We start from the raw sequence: 27,117 nt of genomic DNA on the forward strand, positions 1-27,117 counted from the left end.
CAAAACTAGACATATTATATCAATATTTAAACATACAGTACAACAGTAAAGTTGCAGATTTACCTAATACCTTGTTCATTATGAACATAACAATGTCTACTAACAGCATGAATCTGAACCTCCATATAATACCCCAACATCTCCTTGTTAAGTAATTGTCACTGGTTATTTAAGGCACACTTTACTTACATTTACATTCATCCACCCTGTAATGAACTCCTCAAACTGCAACACATCGCTGAATCTGACCTGTGATGATGATCTTATTGCTTGTTGGAGTTCTTTTTTTCTCAAAAGGTTTTTATTAAGTTTTTAGTAAAAGAATATGTAACAAACATAGCAGTTACCACAGAGTTGGAGTTCTTTTTTTTAAATAACTTTACAGTTAAAATACATGTTTCTTTATTTTTCATCTGGGGGAATAAATTGTGTGTCAAATAAGTGAAAAAAATGTTTTTGGAGGGAGGTAAAAGGGCACCCATTCAAAACAATCTGCATACTTATTATCTATACCAACAGCCAGTGTAGTGATATCTACTGTATATGTCTAGTAGAACCAAAGTCCATGCAGAACACATCCTCCTATCAATAGTGGACTGATTCACAAAAATAGATAAGTGCCATCAATGTATTAATTAAAATGAATTAGTGTTTTGTCAGTAACCTTAATAAAGGCTGATGAATTTCAGTAATCCTTTATTCTAGGTACAAAGATGCATGTAATTATACTTAATTGTACACTGTAGGTAAAGAAAGCAATCCTGCCCTATTCACCAGCTCCATAAAGATGTCTTTGTTGTGGAAGTGATTAACCAGAACTGAAGCAATGTCATACACACATTAGATACATTATTATGCACAGCATAGCATCTGTCATTTGGAGGCTGGAGAAAGCAACTTGTTCATCTATATTTTGTTCATGTAGTGAAAACTCGATTTGCAGAAATTGCCATGTAACTCGCTATTTATATGACATTCACCAAATCTAGTAAAGGCAAATTGTCATGTAAAGTGCCTTTTTAAACCTCCCAAAAAATTGTCAGACATAGCATAACTAAAATCTCCAACTTCTGCAGTGTAAGGTACAGAACAGGGGGATCTAATAAATCTAGATTTAGTAAATCACCATGGAAATTCCCAAAAACAAAAAAGCAACATAATAAGCAATGTTAGACTGCTCACTATGAGACCTGGCGCTGAATGATGTGATTGGATGAGTGGCTAATGCCACTCCTGGTCAATTCAAAGAGCTTTCCTACATGCCAGCCAATCACATAGCACCATTCAGATTGTCTTTTGTTAAAAATTTGTTTTTTTTTCTGTTGGATTATTCATTTTCTAGTGGAATAAGATGAGAGAAGAAAGAAGATTCTACGAGCTTTAAGGGAATGTTTAATTAATCTTTATTTTACAATCATGTGTTTGTGTGTTTATTTACTTATTTTACTCTAGTGGAATAATGAGCAGTGGTCATAGGGAGCCCTTTCCAATGTACTGGGACCACTGAGGTGACAAAGTTGCCACTCCTGGGGTCCCAATGCTTTTTATTACCTGGCTACCACAACTCAGGGTTGCTGGGAAGTGTCCCAGCAGTTTCTGGGCTGATAAGCCAGGGCTGGTTTCCACTATGACGAGAGGGACCACGATCAGGATTTACCTGTTGCCTGGTGCTGATTTCAACTATAGCAGGAGGACCTCACATTTATTGTCTCACTGTTATAATGGGAGCAAGACAAGGCTGTGTAACACTGGGACTAGTTGAGGATTTTGACAGATTTATTATTTGGGGGTTTTATTTGTTTTTTTTCCATTTAATTGTTGATGATGATGATGTATGGATCTTTCATATTCGTTTCAATGGGATTTTGCATGAACCCCATTGAAATGAATATACCATTTAAGTAAGAAAAGTTATAAGCTTTTCAAAACATCACTGGTGAACGCCTTTTAAAATCAAATAAAAAATTGCTTGAATTAAGTATACAATAGTTATTTACTATATTGGAGAGTTTGGTCTATTTATAATATTAATATGATAATTTTTATCAATTTTAAACTGCTGATTGATCTTTACTAGATTCCACCCATAGTCTCACAAGCATTGTAACAAGCTGTAAGGTCAATTGCGTTTGATAACCTAAAGCATATATTTAGTTTATGGTCAGTTTGTATTTAGACTTAAGGTATCATGTTGTTCAAGGTTCAATATATTAATGTCCTAAAAAGAAAAACAAATCTATTAAACTAACATATTATTATTCACAAAAATACCTAGTTGTTTTTGTTCTAAAAAAATAGATTACTGTGCCTAACAAAATATTATATATGATTAACTAGATTAAGTTCTGCTCATTAGTTGAATATGTGACTGATAAGTAAAATTGTTGTCGAATTTATTGTGAATACCGTGTCCGTATAGTGTGTGTATATGTATGTATGTATGTATATATTGTTAAGTGCGTATTGTCGCTAACCAATAACGATTGTCGAACCTCGATTTGTGTTTCCAAAGCACAAAGATTTATTCTCAAAAAGTAGCAGAATAATTCAAGCGAAATAATAATAAGTACAGCCGTTACTTATCGCAGGCGCTCTGGATCCAGTGTGCAGTCATTCAATCCTGAAGTCTGGGGACAAGATGTCTGAACACTAGATGTGAAGCTGCTGCTTATATGCACACAGAAATACAGTAATACAATGAAGATGGTATAGCTTGTTTCTATTGGTCCAGGTTTCAGGAAGGTCCAAGGGGTTGTCAATCATTGGCTAGTTCATCCTAAGGAATCCAAAGGAGGGGATCATCTCTCCAGGGGGTATGCTCTGCTCTTCCCGCCAAGATTCCTTAGTCTTAGGTGGTTCATAATTCCCTATCATTCATAACTTGTGTATGCACTCTGCGATTCCTTCGCAGAGTGAACCAAACAGTAGCAAATGTTAAAAGGTTTATTATGATCCCACACATGATATGATTCCTTCAACCTGTTCCATATATTTCACTAAGGTGCATATAACTCATATTATAACACATAAATACTACTATATTTCGACATAACTGACTATGTGTTGCAACTACCATTAATGTGTACTATTTTACAAGTATGCGTGTTTGTGCGAATGTATGGTAAAAGACCAAATACTGTTGCTGCCACGTGTAGTAGCTGCGTACGCCCTTCCACGCCGTAGCGTGCCCTTGTACGCCGCAGCGTACCGGACGCATCTTTTCAGACAAAGACAACCAAGTTTGCTCGATTTTAATTGAAATTACTTTATCCAATTTGCTGACTTCGACAATATATATATATATGTGTGTGTGTGTGTGTATATGTGTATGTATATGTATATATATATATATATATATATATATATATATATATATATATATATATATATATATATATACCGTATATACTCGAGTATAAGCCGACTTTTTCAGCACTTTTTTTATGCTAAAAAAGCCCTCCCTCGGCTTAAACTCGAGAGAGTCCCGTTCTCTCAGCTCTTAACTTCCGCAGTGAAATGCATGTGCGTTCCACTGACATGAAGTTCGGCATTTGCGTTCCAAATGCAGAACTTCCTGTTAGTGGAACGCACATGCTAAGTGCTGAAGAAAATCCCTCCCTCCCTACCGGGCACAGAGGAGAGTAAACACAGGGGGACACATCCAGAGCTCCTCGTCAATGAGACAGAGATGCAAGATGTGTGTACTGTCCTAAATACAGCCTAGTAGGAGACGGGCGCAGTACCTGGGGTGAGCAGTTTATCTAGTAATTATTAATAACAAATATCCTCTCCAATATTTTCCAAATTGTGGCATCTGCTATCCCATGTGAACGCTATATACACTTTACTAATATGGTTGCTGATTTTTTGGTACATTTGGAGACATTTTGGGAGCCTGAGCTTATTAAAAGAAGCAAGTCATTTCCCACCCTAGGCTTATACTCGAGTCAATAAGTTTTTCCAGTTTTTTGTGGTAAAATTAGGTGCCTTGGCTTATATTCGTGTCGGCTTATACTCGAGAATATATACGGTACATATATATATATATATATATATATATATATATATATATATATATATATATATATATATATATATATATATATATATATATATAGTTCTTCCACAAAGTGATTTGAAACCCTCTTCACATGGTCCTTACAGATTTGAAAGTTTGCTTGAAATGCCATTGCCCCAATAGGGAATATTAATTTATTTGTGCCTTTAAAAAGCATTGATGCACAGAAACTAAGTCCCTTACATGGACCACCACAGGCTTGTCAGAAAATTATATCCTTCACCCATACACTTAACCATCTCCAATATTTAAATTGATTTCTCTATTCACTCACAGGATGAGTAAAGGAGAAGTTCACATTTATAGACATGTTTTTCTTTTTGATAAATAATGGTTGCACATTTTCTAAATATAAAGGTACATGTTAGATACACTACAGCATTTAACGAACCATTCAGGATAGGCAATGTGTTCCATTTAGAAAATAAACCCTATGGAATTTTTGCATTTACTTATTGATTGATTGATTTTAAAAATGTGGACTTTTCCTTTAAACTGTACTATTACTTGGTAAAAGGTGGTAATGCAGGAACTCCCACCACTAGCCAGAGCCCCAGAACTAATAGCTGCATGTAGAACTGGTAAATCAGTGAAACTCACCATCCTTAAATGGCAGCATTGTGGGAGTGTGAGTTTTGCGATTGCTCCTCCCAGTCAGAAACCTCCTGCCCCCCTTGCTATTGGAGAATGTAAGCGGAAGAGAGGAGCTCTGGGAAAAAGGCTGCATCGAACAGGCTCTTGGGCTCTGGACTTTACTAGGTGGTAGTGCAGCTTTAATTACTGGAAACAACAAACATTGTTTTAGCTCCACATTCAACCAGCCAAACTACTAAAATACAAAACAACATATGTGAATTACAGCCATAGTGCTACAATAAAGCTTCACACCAGCGTGCGTCACAAATGGGTTACTACAGCTATTTTACAACTATTACATGTATTTGCTTTAATAAAAAGATTTAGTTAGAAAAAATATTTGCCAGATAATCAGTCATTGGTGGAGCGGAGTTCAGTGACTACTAAATCAAAGCTTGAGTGCTTATGGGAAAAATAATTGTATTTTTGTTTTCAGTGACTATAAATATTAGGTAATAGGAAACGGTGGTGGTTTATTTAATGTAGGTTCTCAGTAAGTTAAATTGCGCTTTTGGTTTTTATTTTTCTTCTCCTCTGTAGTAAGTGGAATGCATGTTACTGATCTTTCAGCTTTGTTGGCTTGTAACGCTGTCTGGGTGGATCTAAATGGAGCCTATATGTTATGAGTTCTAAATGACTTTATGCTTATCATACTTACCAAGCTATCATAATCTGGTTTGGGATTGCGCAGACGGCATCCTGTGTGTTTCGTTTCTGCATTATTTTTTCCCTGAGTCCAAAGAGGAAATTATCTTGATTGGTGTTTATAATTGTTTTTCAATCTTTAATTCTAAAGCCGTTTTCTTCTCACTGACAAATCGGCTCTACAGCGGCTAAACGATGTTTGGATTCTCTTCTTGGCAATATCAAGTTCAGGAAATGTTAATAAATCAAGGGACTGACTGACTTTCCAAATGAAAAACGTTTAGCCTATTGCGGTAAACAGTATTCATCTGTGAGATCATTCACATCAATCCACTAGTTTGAAAGTAGGACTATTATTATTTTATATTATTAGGTTAGTTGTTACATTCCTATAAATCTGGTTTATATTGATCACTAATGAATAATATGAATAATATTCCAATGTGCTATTTTGTTAATAAAATATAATGTGACATAAGGTGTGTGTGGATGGCTGTCAGAGGGGAATTGCAAACCTGTTGGCAAATAAAATAAGTATTTCTAACAATATTTTTTTACTTCTTATCAGTTTTTTGGGCAAAATTATGAACTTGTTCTTTCTCTTCACCAGCGATTTTGGACAGACCGTTAAAATATTTGTCAGTTTCGCTTCCGACAATCTATTTATTTTTTTGACACATTTGCCTATATTTCGCAGCACTGGTGCTAAAGTTGTCATCAAAGACTAACACAGTATTGTTGTTGTTTGATTGGGTAAAGGACTTTATGTAAAATATCCAAAATTTATATTGTGAAATGAACAGTTTCCATTGGTTATAAGGTTTTTTTTTTCTTTTTATTTTTTGCAGTTTTTTTTAATGTTGCTAGTTGTCTCAAAATCTCAGTTTAGGGTATGCCTATTCTTATTGAAGGAGATAATGGGAATATATCAGTTATATGTATATTGTGTAGGTCTGTAAAAGTATTGCAGTGTTTATAACACTTCTACAGAAGCACAAGCAAAGGAATCTTAGATAAAGTTGGTTAAACATAAGTTTGATTAACGAGCCTTGTTTGTCATGGGTGATAGCACAGTTAATAAGTATTACTGTGCTGGATGCTGAACGGAAGGAGGGGAAGTTAGATAGTCTCATCATGCCCTGAAATGTCTGAGAGAAGTCTATGTACATTCAGTTCAGTATTTGTTAATCCACTTGAGGTTTTTCTCCTTCACTAGTCCAGGTGTGAAATGCATACAAGTGTATCTGCAGTGGGTGTTTCCCTTATATATTATTACAAAGCCAAGGGATTTCAAATTCTGTTTTTAACTAGCCTTTATCACTTGAATAGGCATGTATGAGGTTCTTTTTATATCATGCATTTTCTTTTTGGCAGCAGACATTGGTAAAGCATGCAAAGCAGGTGTCTAAGTCACGTAGCTCCAGAGAGTGCATTATCTTGGCAATCTACCCTCTACACTTAAGCAGTTGAGTGCTTCACTCTGTATAACTTCCTATCAGATTTGTCCTCTGGTAAAATGAGTCATAGAAGCTTAATGATATTAAGTTATTTAGATATTTTGTATATACAGATGAGAGCGATCCCCTTCTAACCCCACCTTCACTTATCACCAGGTACTATCTTGGCACAAAAATGTGTTCAAAAGCATTAATTCCATTATATGTCACTCTCTTTATAATGCCAATATCTACCTCCCTTTAAGTTTTGTCCTTTGACCTATACTGTAAACTGTTATATGTATGTAGGTGTAATATGCATACGTATATAGTGTGTGTATATGTAGTTTATAAGTGTATGTATGCATGTATGGGGGTATATATATATATATATATATATATATATATATATATATATATATATATATATATATATATACTATAACCTATTTTATGCAAGAACAGATAGCCTCTCTTAATATTATTGTACACGGGTTTAATACTGAACTTAAACCCTTAATTATGGGGTAAAAGGTAACATAAAGTTCATGTTTCTTTTAATCCTATAAAAGAAAAAGTGATTTAAAAAAGTTTCTACAATTCTTAAAATATGTGACCTATACAAAGATAGCCAAGAGGTTGCAGTGATTATATCTGAGATTGTGGCCTATCCGTGTCATGGGTCATGTGGTTCAGCATGTGAACAGGAAGGTGAGAATTGGTGAACTTTTGCCTGAGTTGTGCAGTCCATCAGGGAATAAATGGACCAAATCAACTGTGCAGCTGTATAAGGAGGTAAACGGCTGAGTAGCTCTCACACAGAGGCCTTTGTGCTCTGGACATGATCTAGCATTATGATGGGGTTCAATATTCCTTAGCTTTATAGCAATTACTAACCCATTATCACACTAAAACACTGGATCATTTATCTTCTAATTCCAAATGTCACCTGTTCTTCATTTACGTCTCAATGACCATTAATTATACTCGGTGGAATTTAAACAAAGTTTTTCTCCTCTGTTAAGACTAGTAAAAGATCCAGTAATGATAAATAAATCAGCCACTATGCTTCTCTCATTTCTCGTTCTCAGACTGAGGTCTGGTACAATGTGAACCATGAGAGGAAATGCCTAGAAATTGGTAGGTCAGGGTCCTGGGAGAGTCTGTCTGACCATTGTTGTAACTGCAGATTTCTGGCACTCGTTCCAGACAAGTAACTTGTACGGTATGCAAATTTCAGACACGGCATAAGCAGGGAAAACAAACATTATCCAATCAGAGCTTGTAAGTTGTATGACTGTTTCCTTTTTATTATGAGTACAGAAAAGTGACTCCCCCCCCCCCCCCACACACACGCACACACGCACACACTCAAACTTGTTACCAGAACTTGTTTTTCTTTGTGAAGAACGTAGAAATCGCTTTAGTGTTTGCTATATTTAACACAACTTTCTCTTTGGTTAGTCATTTATTACAGGAGTCATTTGTAGTGCTTTGCTTGCATATATGTAACTATGTACTATCATATTATTATACATAGTCAAAGTATATGTGTAAACAAAGAAAATAAATAAAATATGTATTTTTACTATACAAGCAAATAATAAATACAGTACTTTCTATTTATTTTGAGGCTTAACATTCAGGAAAAGTCTGCTGTTATATGCATAAAGAGGGTGCCTTATATTGGAATTAATACATTCCAGTGTACTTTTGTGCAGTAACCTGGGGGTATGTGAGAGTGATGCTAAAACTGGGCATTGTATAAAGCATGATCACTGTCAGTACTGACAATATCCACTGCACTGCACTCCAAAAACATACTAGTAGGTTAATTGGCTGCTATCAAAATTGACCCTAGTCTTTCTGTCTCTCTCTCTCTGTCTGTGTTTGTATGCAGGGGTGCACGGAGGATTGTCGGGGGGGGGGGGGTTCTCCCCGCCGACCCAAAAAAAAAAACAGAGAGAGCTGCTCCATTTCGCCAGCGCTGTCCTATACAGCAGCCGCGGCGCTGTCTAAGAAGCGTCTGCGGCGGTGCTGTATACAATACAGCACCGCCGCGGACGCTTCTTTGACAGCGCCGCGGCTGCTGTTTAGGACAGTGGCCACTTAGTTAGCACAGGGGGGGGGGGGTTTCTAGAGACTCAGAAACCCCCCCTGCGTGCCGTGCGCCACTGGTATGTTAGGGAATTTAGACTGTAAGCTCCAATGTGGCAGGGACTGATGTGAGTGAGTTCTCTGTACAGCGCTGCGGAATCAGTGGCACTATATAAATAAATGATGATGATGATGATGATGAAAGCATCTGGCAGCTTTAATACATACAATATTAGTCTTCTTAGAGAAGTCTGCTGTGGAAAATAAAGATATTAGATTTTGCTAAGGACTTCTGTGCCCATGTATCAAAACACTTCACATGCACTACCATAACTTTGATTTCTGAGTTACTGGAATAAACTTATCATCTAAAGTGCCATTGTCGTATATATTGCTAGCAAAGTTTTAAAAATGTAAGCTTCGTGAGCTAAATTATCATGTAAATTACACACTGATTAGATGCACAATTGGATACATTTGTGGGAACATTTTATGTTCTCATTCTGACAACCATATATTTTTAAAGACAACTTTGTCAGAATGACCATTAACCAGCATACACTTGATTTACAGTTAATGAGAAGACAAAATCTCAACAATTAATAAATGTGAAATTTTAATTTACATCATTGAAGTAAAAAGACCAAAAACTTGTAGATTTATCTGAGGGATCCTGTAGTTCTTGGTGCATTGCAGGTATTATTAAAGAAGTAGATTGACTTTGACATTTTTGTGTAAACTATACAGACTCTTTGCCCTCCCCTATTCTAACAAATGCTCAACTCAACATACATTAACTGTCATGTGTGAGTCCCTGTATCTCCACAAAGATCTTGCATTAAGCTGCATGCCAAGCAGCATTTCCGGGATCAGTAAGAACAGCATATTGGCTCGTTTCTTAGCCATCATTTACCAATCCAAGATAAATATCAGGTTTGATAGTCTTTTGTTATGTGATTATGTTTGATTGCTATGTGCATCATAAGGATGATTAGTTACATGGCATTCAATGGGGGAGAAAGCATTTCTTTCCAAAACAGGTCACCTAAAAGAGCAATATTTGAGTGCTTGATAATGAGTAGTCTTCAGACTTGGCCACAATGCAATCTATTCATCTCTATGGATGCAGATTAATTGACAATGTGTTATACGTTTAAGTGCTGTGTGTTTTGCCAGACAAGTGACACTAGACCAGAGAACTCTTAGGAACATTGTCTCTCAAGTTGCAGTTGTTAAAACAAGCGGTTTTCCCCTTTCAACGTGTCCTTCCTATAAGAAATTGTTCATTTTCAGATTTTCTAAGTTGACCAATGAAAGCTTGATACATCTCTCTGTCATCAGACTTCAGGGACCTCTTGAAATAAAATCAGTAAAACATATTAATGCTGAAAAATAGGGGAGACACATATCTCCAATATGCTCAAAAATATTTTTAGATTATAGATGTAAGCAGTTGCTATACTCGGGCAAATAATTAAATCCAATTATTTCCATAGAGTGAAGGCATTCAGGGATCAGATAGATAATAACTTATATACATTTTAAAGAGTAAATAGGTACATTACATGAAAATAATACAAATTCAATTAATTAAAATCTACATTTCCTGCATACCATGAATATGTCTCTACCCAGAAATATAGTCACTGACCATATAATTTAATTGAATTGACCAAAATCACCTAGTTTATTGGGCTACTATAGATCCATGGCATGATCAATACATATAAACAGTTGATTATACAGTGTCTTTTATTTAGGTTACAGAAGTATTACAACCAGTAACAGGGCTAAAATCAACAAATTTAGGTTAGACTCCAATACAGGTTGAAAAAAAAAGTATGAAAAAGTTATATAGGAAAAGTCACATCAATAATATTTACATGTGGAGCTCCTGATACACATAACATGCTCGCTATCTCACTGGATAGTATTATTTAATTATTGTATAGCACCCTTAACAGTTACCAGAATTTCTAAAGTAAAAGTGTTTTGAAAAATGTATGTATTGATCGTTTTTGGTGGCAAATGGTATATTCTTAAAATATGTATAACATGCATTTAATACAAACATATAAACATCTAAATATATACAAAAGATTAATTTTGCCCTAAAATAGTCTGCAACTCTCTACAAGGTTCTAATAAATAAACACTGAACTAATGTTTTGACTCTGTATTGCCTCCTCTTGGTCATAAGTGGTACTTCACTTACAGTATGTATTTTATTTTTGCCTAGATGGAATTTCAAACATCTGTGTTGGCCCCAAAATAAATCTCACATAAAAACCATACACTTCTTTATCCAGTGCTATTTTACCTTTCATATTATTTTATTGATGTTTTTATTATGCTTTACTGAATATGTAAACTTATGCACAATGTTTTAGAATAACAGTTGTGCGAAGGTTATTAAACACAATTGTGCAGCGCAAAATTAGCGTTGGTAAATGGAAAGTTTAATTTAATAACTGGGATGGTTCAAAAAAAAGTTAGATTTTGATTCTGTCAGTTTTCACTTTTGCAGTGTGCGTCTCACATTTTTCCGCCGCTATGTATACTAGGTGCACTTCTAGGCTGTGGAAGCATCTTGCAATAGCACCTTATCGTGCGCTGGGCTGTCCATTCAGGCATGCCGGTGCAAAACAAAGGCATTTTTCTGTGTGCATTGAGAACATTCCGATGAGAAGGCCTACAATATTCAGCACAAGGGAGAGACTTTAAAGTACTTAGCAGAAGGGATAGTGCTTGTTCCATGTCTGACTGTAATTACCATGCACACTTACCCAGAAACTTTAATACTACACACACAGTGTTTATGTTTATTAGTTGTCACTATACCTCATTTAGTTTCTATTTCACACTTAGGACTAGTTTGTGTAAACACAGGAATGAAAGCAATGCCTATTGTAACTGAATAACTGAAAGACAAAAGGGGCATATGGTCAATTGAGTCTGCCCCTCCCAGTAATTGGAGATTATTATTCTTGCAGTGTATGTTACAAGGTGTGTAAATCTTTTTTCAAAGACTGTTACTGTGGACTAAAAGTAGATACATTCTATATCATTAACCATTGTTTTTGAGTTTATTTATATATTTTTTTATTTGGGATAAGCCCATCTCACAAAAATGCTTAGGGGGGAATTCAATTGGCCGCGTTACTGTTAAAAGCAACACAACCTGCTCATTATTACGGTAATATGCGCATAACTACTGTTACTACGGTAGTTCTAACGCAGACTCTTTGCTCGCAGCTCCCTGAGGGATAAAACAACTGTAATAACGGTAATAGTTTTAGCGCTGCGTTACTTCGGGGGGAATTGAATTCCCCCCTTAGAAATATCTAAAATGCTATGAACATTAACTAATAATCATTGACACTAAACTTATATAAGAAAATTTTCTTGTCAGAAATATATTTTATTATTCTAAGCGCTATTTTAAAAATGCAATGGAATTATGCCTGGCTGTGATTTGTTTTGTCTTACATATGGTGACAGTATTTGCAGCAAGGGATGCCACGGTGAGGATATAATGAGTCTTGTAGCATTTACTAAATGCAGGTTTTAGGGAAGTGTTTCCAGATAGTTGCACGGTGCGGCACAGCACAGTTTTACCCTACAAATCCAGACACAAGTCTTTCTATTTTTATTTTGCTAGTTTTCATAACAAACAATTCCGCTGTATTTGAAGCATTTCATATGTAAGATGGATGGTGGTTAAACTGCTTTTTATTGACCGATTGTGATGTAGTCTTTGTAAGAGCACATAAAGTTAGAGTAACTAAATCGCAAACAGGGTGCAAAACAAATTACAGTATAATATAAAGTTGTGCTGAAACAAATATTGTATTGAAACAGTATTCAGGTAATTCATTTTGCATGGTTTGCCTCCGAAGTATGACAGATTCCACCAATTAATATATGTAAAATAGTATTCTGACAGCTGAGGTGCACATTGACTCACTCTGCTGAACGTATGTAGAAAAAAATGAATATTTTTCAATTTATTGTTGTGTAACAAGACACTGATGGTTACTTATTTTATATCCGATTAGTAATTAAAGCCTATAAAGCTCATAGGTTAAAATGAAATTTCCATATAACCTTAATGTAAGGTCTTTAATTTAAACTGCAATATAAGATATTACAATATGTAGTCCACATATTTCTTGAATATATTGTTTTATGGCTAGCAGAATTACCAAATGATGACACTATGTTTTGTACTACACTAATTGTGCTTACATGTGCTGTTTATTTTCTGTGCAGGCTATGTGGCTGATGCTGCAAACAGATGAGCCCGACGACTTTGTGATATCTACCGGCGAGGTCCACAGCGTTCGAGAGTTTGTGGAGAAAGCTTTCATGCACATCAGGAAAACCATTGTGTAAGTAAATGATATGGCAGTAAGATGCCATTAATGTTATCTAGGCTCTATAACAATGTACTAGCCAACTACAATATATCACACTTAAATAAAAACAATAAGTTCAAAGTTTCTGTTTCACCACTATTAATACTGATATATTTTTAGGGGGAGGTGGGCATGTTGGGGCGGGGCTTAACGAATCACATCATTTTGACCCCGCCCCGTAAACGCTTGTAACCATTTTGGCCAATTACAGCAGGGGCTAAGATGACACAATATTTGCGTCATCAAGCCTCTCAACTTATCTATTGCGGGGGCGAGAATCGGGAGGTTGCCCTGCTCTCCCGGAAGCCTAGGAGGTCTCCCAGAAATGCAGGAGTCTCCCGGACATTCCGGGAGAGTAGGCAACTATGCGTTAAAGAAAAGCAACTAATGAATCTCTAGAGACTGAAGTGTCTTTTACATTTCTATCTCCATTGCTGAAGTAATGTTGTCTTACCTGTCAGTCTTTGATTAAATCTTGGTCTCCATGAAAATGGCCACCTCCATAGGCATCAATACATGGACATAGGACATCATTTTCGAACTGTGTCATTATGCCATAGATGGTGAAGCCAACCACATCTTGTACTGGCTCAGCATCAGGGAGAATGCCAGACTCTTCAGGGAGTGAGGGAGATCACCCCTATTTCAGGGAGTCTCCCTGACATTCAGGGAGAGTTGGCAAGTATGGGTAACGGTTGTGTTCCTTTTGCATACTTTGTTTTAAAGATATGACAAGGACTTGATTTACATTGTAGATAGTGGGTGCATTTGTCGACTGTGGAATGAAATAGTGAATATAAAGTGGGTGCTTGTTTAAACGACAGTGGTATAAGTCATTACCAGCAGTATTTATCACTAAAGCCCTGCATAACGGAAAGGTTAGTGGTAAGTACTTTGGCAGGAGAAATAATAATTTTACATTTAGTGGTCTTTTAAGACTACCTATGCAGTTTGCATTGACTTCTAGCTAGCTTTTTCTTTATTCACAGTAATGTCTGATGGTTCAAAACATCTGCTTCTAGAAGCTTACTAGTCTAACAAACATGTCTATTAGTCTTCAACCCTGTAGATTCTGCTGAGCTAAAACAAAGCTTAATGCACTGTGTTGTGGTTGCACAGTGTTTATAGAGTATAGTCTGCATAGCTTTACTGAATATATATTCCTGCTCAAGGCCAGATAATAAAATCATGATGGCTTTGTGAATGCATTTTCTCATTTACATTTTTATTGTTTATTATGTTTTTCAATATTTCTCCTTTTATCGTCATTGGTCCTCTCTCTTTGCACATACCAGGAGCAGCTGTAGCGGTAAAATACATGACCTCTGCACTGTAATATTGATCATAAGGCTTTTTAGTTATTGGCTGATCAAAGTTAAACCAGTTGCACATTACTTGAAGTAACATATTCGGGAAATGTACTGTGGAACGACAAGAGTTATACATATTTTTTCAGCAGGATTTCTGAAGCCAATGGTGTTGCCTGATTCCATATAGCGTAGTTGCTGTCATTTTAATATAATTTCTAGGGACACATTGCTGCATCTAATCAATGTGTTACTGTCTCTGCAGACCTTGGAGCAATACGGTCCCCATCACACCATGTTTACTAAGCTTGAGTTTAATGCACATTTTAGAATTTTTAATATTCCTCTACAATAGATCTTAACTTATAGAACCTAGAGAATTGGAACAGATGGTAAGAATGGCATCTTACATGAAAAAATATCAATTATTGTGCAGATGATCAATACTGAAAAATAGGAATGTTTCAAGGGACAAAAAAATTCTATGGATAAATATTTAAAATATATAGCTATAGTAGTATGCGGTTACTAGGTATCTGCATGTAAATTTATATTTTAAATGATGAACTTCAGCATGGAATAAATTTGCTGATTCATTTAAAAATAAATACTTATATAGCTAAGTAATCTAATTGGTGTGGTAGAATGCTCACTTGGTATTACAATGCAACAAACTTCAATGAAGTAGCTCAGATGGACAATTGAATGCACACAACACATAGTTCAGTTCCAGTTCGAATACTGGATCTGAACCAGGTCAAAACACTGACATATCAATACTTTAAATGGCTTTGACATCACTGGCCCACTCCTGAGTATCCATCCACCAATCCTTACAGTATATTATTGCAAGACAAGCCTGCAAGCATATCGTTGGCACTCTTTAAGATAGTTATGGGCAACATGTGGCCCTCTGATTATTCACCTGCAGCCCCCAGCTCAGTTTTTCTGCTTTATCGTCAGATTTGTTTTCTATAGCTTCTTTAAAATGTCTGCCGATATGTTTTTACAGATAGGTGTCTTTCTTCTGATTAAATATATTGTTTTAACTTATTAACTGAGATTAAGGATAATGTGTGGCCCTTTGAAGGTTAGAGGGCCACACCCTGCAGTCCCAAAAGAGTCTCAGGTAGCCTATCACTGCTTTAGGATAACATAGAAACCACCTCCATCATAAAACTGCATGAAGAAGAACATGATGGACATATAGATAGACAATAAAAAAAGGGAATCAACTGTGTAAATGAGTGACACCAAGCATACTGAAAACAAAACCTTCCACTCAAGTGTGGTTAATGTGTTAAAATTAAACAAATATCATCATCCCAGCATGATCAGGGTCATGTAAAAATGCTGGACTGCTTTGTTTGCCTATAATTATGGTTGACATGTCTGCAAGAGGAGAGAGTTTGAGAGAGAGAGAGTGATGCAAAGACTACAGAGCAGTGGTGGAAGGTGATAAGGTGAATCATCCTTCAACATACTGTAACCAAATGGACTGCACTTTGGGCGCACTCTGAATTACTCTTCTGCCCTGAGTCTTTGTTTCTAACAGTGAAATGTTCAGATGGTTTCGTAATGTTGTGGGAAGCATTTTCCTGGCATGATTTCAGTGCATTCATTCCCTTAGAAGATAAAGTCAATGCCAATCACTACTTACTGGCACTGATGTTCGTCTTTCAGCATTTCTATCCTGTCGGGAGTGGTGTCTTCCAAGATGACAGTGCCCCTATAGATCGAGTACGTGTGATCTCCCAATGGTTTGATGAGTATGCCACTGATGTTTTCATATATCATGGTCTTCCCATTCACCAGATTTGAACCCAATTAAGCATTTGGGAGATATTATAACACATCACGTGAGAAAGCATTTTCCACCACTGTCAACCAGGGAGTCAGTTGAGTGGCTTTCCTGTGAAAGACTGGCGCTGCATTTTACCTGCACAATATCAGACATTTGTTGACTCATGCCACAATGCATACAGCCTGTAATTGGCCGTACATAATGACCCAGCACACAGTTATTTTAGATATTTAATGCACTGTCTTTGAGGACTTATTTTGCTGTCCCTCCTGCAGTATGAATACAGGTGGGCCTGTCCTTACCATTTCCTTTGTGTATGAAACACATGATACTCAGTCATTTTTGGCACTGATCACAGTTTAGCAACATTTATCTTTGCAGATCTGTTAATGGTTTGAAGTTGCTTTATTTATTCTTCCTGATAAATAGTTATATGAAAGGGTACTGTATGATGATTGTATACACATATGTAAATTATGCAGGAGTTATAGGCAGAATAAAGGCCTGTTGAAATAAATAACTTCCTGCAGCTTCCACGGTTTCTTGATCTCTCACCTTTTTTTTCTCGCTCATGAAACCAGTGCAACTTAAATTATAATATAAATACTTCATATGTCCTTTGTTTTATTATGGTTAAATGCTTACCTTGTCCTTCTGGTACAAATGGCTGATAGTGTCAGCAAATGGATTACAAACACCCTTGTCCAACCCTTTCACTTTCAAATGTTGGCTCAATCTGCATGACCCATTAACAGTGATGAATATATCAAAGTAACTGTAAGTTACATGCATGTTATTAATCTTTAGTAAAAACAAATTGTCCTTTAGATGTAACTGGTAATCTTCTAGATTGAAAAATTTTACCACCAGTCTTTAATACACAGGGATATAAGTTTAATAACCTCCTCAACCCATAACTGCATAGATAGTCTACACATGGACATCTTTTCTGTCTTTCTGTCATGGAATTCCATAATTTCACAAAAGCTGTAACTGTATAAATCAGGGGTGGCCAAACTTTGCTACTCAGTGTTACCAAATAATATCGGTCACGATAGCCAGCAGCTTGTGTGCAAAATGTTGTCTCTTTGATTTGAGGTTTGGAGCAATAGCTTTCTAAAGGAGAGAGAACCATTCCTAAATGTTTCTCATCTCACAACATAGTCGATAAGTTTGTATTTTGTCCCTAGAGCAACATTGACCTATAGTTGCAAAATATATTATTTCATTGTTTTTCTTACTTTGCTTAATCCTTCATGGGGCAAAAACAATTATTGAATGACAAGCCTCAGATTTCACTTATGTGACCTTATGAGCAGGATTCAGTATAGCGTAAATCCCCTGAAATCAATCGAGGTTCTTATTCTACATTTATGGACGTTTGCAGCACACCATGTGACCGCAGGTCTGCCGAAGGCCATCATCACTAGATACACTCCAGAAATCGAATAAAGCCCAAAACCTGGTACAACAGTGTTCTGAAGAAATGTGCAGCTGAAAGCATATATCACTGTCTCTGCTGACTCTGGAGTACAGGATACAGTTATAGTTGAAATAAAAAAATAGAAGCCCTGAGAGAGTGTGATGCCAGCTCTCACCATCATCAAGTTATGGCATTTTTGGCTTACTGTCACCAGCAGAAAAGACTATGGCAGCTAATTATGATAATAATAGTATATGAGACAAAAGGCAAAGAAAAATTGGATGAGCATGTTACTGAAATATTCAAATGTCAGAGTTCCCTGCCCGTTCCATGTATGTAAACATGTTAATTTCAAAGGCTTTTTTTTTTTTTTTTAATAAAATCCATACAATATACATTATGATCTCATAAAGTTGATATTTTGCAATTTAATCGTTTATGTTTAATGAAGATAAAATAAAGTGGATGACTGAATAGCAGACATGGATTAGTGAATAGTTTAGAAAAATAAATAAATATTGGAACAAGAGAAAATGACAAAACCCCAGTGCTCTGCTAAAGCTCTGGGCAGTGGCCAATTTAGATGTCTTAAGACACTTTCACACACACCGAAAGCTAATTATGAGGAAGCAGAACTCTATCATGAGCTGTTATAATTTAAAAGATCCCTGTACAAGTGATCTCTTAAACAATAGGTCTGGAAAACTATAACTGGATCTGTAAGGCTTCAAGGAATTAACTGCTTAAAAATAACATTCTACTACCATTCACTGGACTAAAATCATGATTGTTTCATCAGCAATATGCCTTCAGTTCCTAAATGTTGAACAAATAAAGACTCTTAAAAATTGCCTATTTTTGGTGTCATGTAAAAATAACACAATCTAGGGGTAATAAAATAACTATTTAATATTTAATTTTTGCATTGTCAAAAATGTGGCAATAAAAGGTCTGTTGTTCTTGTTGCCTATTTATCAACCTCCGAAGAGGTTAAAATCCCCTGAAACTGCAGTTTTCCTAGATTTCCGCATTAATTAGTAACAAGGCTAATCATTTGCAAATCTAGTCCCTGTAGGTATCTATGGGGACTGCGATTATGCACTATTTATCAAGCTCTGACTTTTGGAGATTGACCCCGACAGCTAACGCCATCTGAAGATGGTGTTAGCTATTGTGGTGTATGGAGAGATAATACCAGCAGAGGGATCTTCTGATCCCTCCCAGGCGGGCTTCATGCTCTTCATTTTGCAAATTCTGCCTGGCCATAGCATTCACTTTACTATGAACAATTCGTTGAGGCAGGCTCCTGTTGGAGATGCTATCCCAGCAGAACAAAGTTAATAAATAGGTATGTTATATCATTTCTTATCAATGCGATAAGAAATAACTAATGCGAGAAAAAAATGATGCTTCATAAATACATAATCCAATTTCTTGTGAGTAATATAAACCTTTAAAATAAAAAGACAACAAAATAAAGTTTGTCCTTTATAATGACTTTCTAGCAAGAATGTCAGCCTTGGTATGGAGTTTGTAGAATGAAACAATGACATATTTTTCAATGTCTTACTGATATAAAGTGCTTCTATATTTCACCCTGATATAAAAATGGAAGTGTTACAAAATAAAAATCATATGCACTTAGTATGGCAGATATAATATTTACATCTGAAGTAAAATTCACTTTTCATCTTTTTTTTTTTGTTTACTGTGTAAAGCTAGGCACTGTATTATCTAGTTTTACAGTGTATAGATGTAAATGACAGGTGTAAAACCACTAGATTTTGAATCACCCTGTATGAGTGACAGGTAAAGCCTTTAAGCTATGAAAATTTTCCAGAGGCTGCCTTTTATTGCTAATAATGAAGCAATATCACTGGAAATTACTACCATAGTTTAGTCTAGGCAGGGTACACTAAAACAGGCAACCTCTTGTCCTTACTAATTTTCTGTCATTAATCTTATTATAACGGATCGGGGATAGACGGACCGCCTAGGTGTCAATATTGTTCAAAGGTTCAGTGTGGTCTTCATATTTCTAAATGGTAGCATCTGCTATGTACAACATTCATTTGCTTATTTTTTAAATAGTTTGCAATATAGGAGATTATGTTGTACCTTGATATCAACACACAACATCGTCATAAGGATGGTATTTTATAAGCATTGATTTTCAAATTACAATTTGCAGAATCTAGCAATATATCTATTAACAGTTGCAATGCCGACCAATGTAGAAGTATTATGAAGCATTAATACCAAAGCAATAATACCAATGCAATAAGCAGCTCTTGCGACATAAAAGAAATAGTGGACCAATTTTCTCCAACCAGCCTCATTACTAACCACACCTGATTAATTTGTCTAAAGTGACTGGAGTGAAATCATACGAACTACCTGGCTGGTCAGCAAGACGTCAAGTTGAGTAAGGGGTGGAGTTAACTTCTACCACTGTAGACCTTCATCTAGAGGTGTAACTATGGCCAAAATTTTGTAAAGGCTCCCATATATGCCATTGGAGGGGAAGTGGTCATCACATAAAACATCCAACCCTTCCCAAGTGTTCCCAAGCTCCTGTTTGCACTTGGGTGGCTGAGCAGCAGCAATCTCACATAAACTGCTGTAATTCTTCCTTCTTCTCCTCCTACTAGTTGGTGGAGTCATAGGCACCTTCTCTCGTCTGTCTCCTTTAGTAGTCCCCTAGCATATACACACACATACATGATTGCCGTCCCTTAGCATAGTGCTCAATCCCCCAGTTGTATTCCTATAGCAAAGGTCCTAGTCCCAGTAGATTATAAACTCTCACAAGTAGGGCCCACTCTACCATCTCTCTAACATATGTCCTTGTTCTGGTTCTGATTTGTTTTTATATGATTTGTTATACCCCCTATCCAGAGCTCCAAGGTTTTGTAGCATATAATAAATATAAGATAATTTATACTAATTCACTCCCAGTCCACAGTGGAAGTTCCTTAGCAGAGCTCAACATCCTCAGTATTAGCATAGGTCTCAATCTCCAAGTGGTACTCTGCTCACAAAGTTCCCAATTCCCAGGCTAGTAACCTAACTCCCTGTCTCCTAGCACACTCATCTGTCACCAGTGTTAGTCCCATAGCATATATTTTTGTCTCCAATATCAGTTCCATAACGTAGCTGTCACGATAATGACTTTGAGGATGCTACTGACTGATATTGACACCACTAGACAGGGAGGCGCGGAGTCTAATGCACCCCCGGTATCCACCAGGGACTCCCACAAGGAGGTATGGGTTTGGCTGTGTGGGGTGCGCAGGTCGCGGTTCTCCAAGTTAGTTAATAGTGCAGCGGGAGAGAGCAGGAATGGTCTTACAGTCAGGGTCGGTGCCAAATGATGGCATATTACACATGGGAGATCCAGAAGGAAGGTCAAAGGTGAGCCAGGGGTTGGAATCCAGGTAACAACAGAGCCAATTTTCAGGACAGAAAGAGTGGTCAGCAACAAGCCGGGAGTCAGATCAGTGGCCTAGTGGTTAGCACTTCTGCCTCACAGCACTGGGGTCATGAGTTCGATTCCCGACCATGGCCTTATCTGTGTGGAGTTTGTATGTTCTCCCTGTGTTTGCATGGGTTTTCTCCGGGTGCTCCGGTTTCCTCCCACACTCCAAAAACATACTGGTAAGTTAATTGGCTGGTATCAAAATTGACCCTAGTCTGTGTGTGAGTGTGTGTCTATATTAGGGAATTTAGACTGTAAGCCCCAATGGGGCAGGGACTGATGTGAATGAGTTCTCTGTACAGCGCTGCGGAATTAGTGGCGCTATATAAATAAATGATGATGATGATGATAGCTATAGACAATAACAGGAACAAGGGAGCAGGATAAAGCAGGCTGAAGAATTGTGAGACCAATACTCTGGCACAGACATATGAGAGGAGATGCCTTATAAACCCCAATCTGGGCGTTGATAGGTGGAGGAAGATTGTGGCGGTCAGGTGCACCTGACCGCCGACAGACCGAGAAAAGAAATGTCCCGTTAACGGGACGGGATCTGCTCCAAGAGACAGGCGTTCATCCCCGGCACCTATGCACAGTGCGGGAACGGCAACTGACAATAGCTTCCAATCCCCAGTAGTAGTTCCCTATAATGGCTCTCAGTCCCCAGGGCTACACGTGAACTCACCTGGAACAGATACCAGCTAGATTATGTGGCTGTTTGACTGGTCCTTAGAACTTTCATGTGTACACTGAGTTTGTTTGCCATCTGCTGTTTGCAGCACCTGCCTCTATTTCAAAATGGAAAGGCACTTATAGCATAAAATGTTAAAATGTCCCCAGAAGTTTTTTTGATACTCTATGTATACTTGAAGGTTCAATGGGACAGTTAGGAACAGCTGCATGCTTCATCTGTTTATTCAGACCCAGCTCCTCTCCATCACTGTTGGGTTAGTATAGTTTACTACTCTCAGCCCTTTTCACAACATTGTAGTATCATAAGTAACAAAGATCTGGCCAGGCCTCGATTGCTCGATCAGCTGCAACACTCTTGCATATACACATGAGGGTTTTACAGTGGAGGCAGGCCCACGTCCTTATGGACGAGGCCTGCTGCACCTCCTGCTACTACAGTTGTCCCACCTTTGAAATTAGTCTCAAAATGCCATGTGGGTCATCCGTGAGATCCCAGAGTTCTGAGCTACACCCTGCTTAGACTCCTCTAGATATAAGCTCTCACAAGCAGCCACAGCATTAAAATCACCTACCTAATATTGTGTAGGACCCCCTCATGCCACATAAACAGCTCTGACCCGTCATGTCATGGACTCAAGAAGACCTCTGAAAGTGTCCTGTGGTATCTGACACAAAGACATTACCAGCAGATCTTTAAGTCCTATAAATTGTGAGGTGTGGCCTCCATGCCTCAGACTTGTTTTTCCAGCACATCCCACAGATGCTTGATTGGATTGAGATCTGAGAAATTTGTAGGCCACATTTAACACCTTGAACTTTCTTGTCCCTCAAACCATTCCTGGACATTTTTTGCAGTGTGGCAGGGCTCAGTATACTGCTGAAAGAGGCCACTGTCATCGGGGAATACTGTTGCCATGATGTTGGTCTGCAACAATGTCTAGGTAGCTGGTACGTGTCAAAGTAACATCCACGTGAATGCCAGGAACAAAGGTTCCCAGCAGAACATTGCCTAGAGCATCACACTGCCTCTGCCGGTTTGCCTTCTTCCCATAGTGTATCGCAGTGCCATCTCTTCCCCAAGTAAACGATGCACGTGCACCTGACCATCCACGTGACGTAAAAGAAAACATGGTTCATCAGACATGACCACCTTCTTCCATTGCTCCTTAATCCAGTTCTGGCGCTTTACGTTTCCTTTGTTGGTGCTTTCGTTGGTGGGCAGAGGTCACCATGGGCACTCTGACCCGTCTGTGGCTATACAGCCCCATACACAGCAAGCTGCGATGCATTGTGTGCTCTGACACCTTTCTATCGTAGCCAGCATTAACTTTTTCAGCAATTAGTGCTACAGCAGTTATTGGACCAAATGGGCTAGCCTTCAATCCCCATCAATGAGACTTGACCTTCCTTGGACCACTGCAAACTAGGAACACCCCACAAGACCTGCCATTTTGCAGATGCTCTCACCCAGTCGTTTAGCCATCACAATTTGTCCCTTGTCAAAGTGGCTCAGATCCTTATGCTTGCCCATTTTTCCTGTTTCCAACACATCTTCATCTTCAAGAACGGACTGTTCATTTGCTGCCTAATTAATCCCACCCCTTGATAGGTACTATTGTAATGAGATAATCAATGTTATTCACTTCACTTATCAGTGGTTTTACTGTTGTGACTGATCAATGTGCGTGTATGTATGTATGCGTATGTATAGATATATATATTGGGACTCCTGATGAAGTCCTTTTAGAGGATGAAACGCGTTGAGTCTGAGCATTTCTCTTATTTATACTGTAAGGTAATTATTCCCTATCTGGTTCCTGAGTTGAATCCGATTGGTAACTTCTATGTGAAGGCCATTGGCAGCTATCTCATGGACTTTTTAGAGATTGAACATTTCTGATTACATACCTAATATGTATGGCCCTAAGATGAGCATGTAATACTTCACACAATGTGAGTGTGCATTTTTTTTATCTGTTGAATAAATGTTACGTTTAAAATACTACACTATATAGTATTTCTATTTCTACTATATACCTGCTGAGTGATACCTGCTAGCTGCTGCTGGGTGTGACCAAAAACTATCAAGTACTAGACAAGCTGTCTCCATACCAGGATGAGCTGAGGCGGTTGTCACGGAATTGAGATACAGATAAGCTGGTTTTCTTATTATCTTCAGTACTCGGCCACTTGGTGCTTTTACTACGTCTTTATTGTTTGATTCCATGTAGAAGGAAAATATTTATGGTCATACTATGTATAACATCTTTTTCTGGTACACCTATATCTGGGTGGTTGAACTATAATGCAAGTATTTCTGTAACGGTATCACACTATTTGGGTTTCTTCTCTCTTTGCATTCACCTATGAGATACAGTGGACCTACGTGACCACAGCAGAATTGTCTATCCTTTATATTGATTCAGAAATTTTATAGTGCTGGGCGCTCCTCAAATGTTTGACCTAATAATGCAGATACCTAGTAATCCAACTCGATTTACTTTAATAATGTTATAAAATCATTATATAGTAGTTAAACATTTATTAAAATACAATAAAAGATATGATCATGTGTTACCATGAATAAATGAATAAATAATATGTACATCCAGATGGAAAGTAATGGTACCACTTTAAATAATAGTGTAATCTACACAATAATGCATAAACTGTAAACCTAATTGCATGGAATGACAGATAAAAGGCAATTAACAATTAATGACAGATAAAAAGCAATTAACAATTAATAATCCAAGGGATTGCATGAGAAGAGTCAATCTCATCAATATATGAACTCTAACAATAAATCATACATGAATCACAGTTCTAATCATCCAGATTGGTGACGCGTGCTGCTGAAGATAAGTACCATATAAATATATAATCTAAGAAATATATCAGTCCTCATGAAGGTTGTAAACTTCCGAATCAAAGAAAATCCGTCACTCTTAACATCAATAAACCAAAAAAGATGAAGATGAATGAATCGGCCTACTAGTTGTGTAGTCCATACATTCGTTCCAATAAAACAAAGTATAACTCCGTGTTTTATGATGGTATAATACTTGCGGTTTGATGTTTAAGCGAGTGTAAGGTCCAGTCTTAGCAAAAAATCCAGTATATTGTCCCGATAATACAAACAGCTTATCCCAAGTAGAAGAAAAGATTAAGCAGCGGGTGATCACGCCGCTGCTGTTAGCGGCTAATGGTGCGTTCCACTGTGGAACGCAAACGCACTTCCGGTATTGACCTCACTTCCAGATAGTGCTATTGGCCAGTAGAATAGTAATGGGTGGAGGACCAACGCGTTTCGTCCTGCTCCGGACTTTCTCAAGGGCTTGAGAAAGTCCGGAGCACATGACTGCAAGAGCTCTTTGATGATCTATGGCACTGTGGAATTCCATACAGTACCCACAAACCGGAGCATTATTATATGTCTATGTATTCTGAAACACAATCTTTTGTATAGGTTATTGTAGGAGTCTGGAGTTGTATATTTGAGTCCATACTCTATATTGAGTAAAAAGCATATCATTGTGTTATATTAAAATAATGTAAGATGTAAATTTTCCGAAGCTGGTATGTAGGCAGACCTATAAACACTAGGGGCCTGAGGCATTAAGGGAATTGAGACAAAAAAAAGGAGTATGTGTTCTCCGAGACAAGCCATATTACAATGCAAGGGGCGCAAATTAGTATTATTTTGCACATAAGTTAAATGCTGGCTGTTTTTTTTTTCATGTAGCACATAAATACTTTAGCTTTATTTTTACACTGAAATGTAAAGTTAATCTAGGACATGCCCTACCAAACTATAAATCTGTCCCCACATTTTAAATTTACCTCCCCCTCCAATACAGCATGGTTTTGCCAAGGTGCAAACTTACTCCTTTTTTATGCTTTGCTCTCCTTAATAACTCAGGCCCTATATGTAGTGCTGGCAAATAGATTTGTTTTTTAATTTAGTTGTTCAGGCTAGTCAAAATAAATATTTCTTTAAAAAATATATTTTTAACACACAAAGTCAACTTACACATTTGTCTGTACTGGTTCCTTTACGTTTACAGTTCACTTTATTTCTAATTAAGCTTTATACCTTTACTATAGTTTGGAATGCAAGTTAGACATTTCACACGTGACAACAAACGCGACAATTTGAAAAATCATTCTAGTTAGTGGCAGGTCTCCTTTGTTCTTTCTGTTGATGAGTTAACACTCTCCTAGGGAGATGGGATTGACACCAGGCTTTGGGGGGTGAAATACAACAACCAAATGTTTCTAACCTGGTACTTGAATGTAGCTGTGTGCTCATCATCTGTTTGTCTTCTTTACAGGTGGGAAGGCAAGGATGAAAATGAAGTGGGCCGCTGCAGTGAGACTGGAAAAATCCATGTGAAAGTTGATCACAAGTACTATAGACCAACTGAAGTAGTAAGTCGGAAATTCTACATCTCCCCTACTGTCAGATAATTTAATCATGGCACTGTGATTGTCAGTGTTTGACCAGCTGTTCAAGGTCTAATTACCCCCCTGCTACTAGCCTCAGATAGTCAAGCAATGTGCAGTCTCATCCTCATGACCCCAGTAAAGTAGAGAAAATAAAGCATCATTTCAGAACTCCCAAAACTAGGTAATCGAAAGCTTCTTTACACTAGCATTGATATGGCAGAACTAATGGATGCTCAAATTTGTTTACATATATAATTTATAAACTGTGTGGATACTTATAATAAATGGAATTAATGTGCAATTTTGAACCAAAACTACTAATGATCCCTTTTTAAGGTTCCTCCATTTGCAGTTATGTATAATTTACAGTGGGGAGAAATAGTTTGTGGTGGAAAATGTCAAAAGTCTCGATATGCTTTCTTTGGTATCCAGTGGCCACCATAAGAAGAAAACCTGAAATTAAATGAAAGGACACTTTTCAGGAAACCATATATATTATTATGGTGTCTATAAATTATTATAAACCGTTATAGAGGTGTCTTTCATTGACACGTAATCTGTTCTCTAACATTGCATGTTCGGTAAATATACCATCCATCAGGATCAATTAGAATGTTGCAATTAATCAGTCTTATATTATTAATATTAATTAT

General features: G+C 37.2%; 1 protein-coding gene across 1 annotated transcript in view; it reads left to right on the forward strand.

The window, feature by feature from the left end:
• Positions 1 to 27,117, forward strand: part of GMDS (GDP-mannose 4,6-dehydratase) — a 445,643-nt gene that overhangs the window by 329,901 nt on the left and 88,625 nt on the right. Inside the window, exons 8-9 of the mRNA XM_075212984.1 lie at positions 13,165 to 13,283; positions 26,350 to 26,446. Of these exons, the coding sequence (XP_075069085.1) occupies positions 13,165 to 13,283; positions 26,350 to 26,446 (216 nt within the window). The remainder of the gene's footprint in view (positions 1 to 13,164; positions 13,284 to 26,349; positions 26,447 to 27,117) is intronic.

Source organism: Mixophyes fleayi, chromosome 5 (assembly GCF_038048845.1).
Source record: "Mixophyes fleayi isolate aMixFle1 chromosome 5, aMixFle1.hap1, whole genome shotgun sequence".
In the NCBI taxonomy this organism is placed as follows: Eukaryota; Metazoa; Chordata; class Amphibia; order Anura; family Limnodynastidae; genus Mixophyes; species Mixophyes fleayi.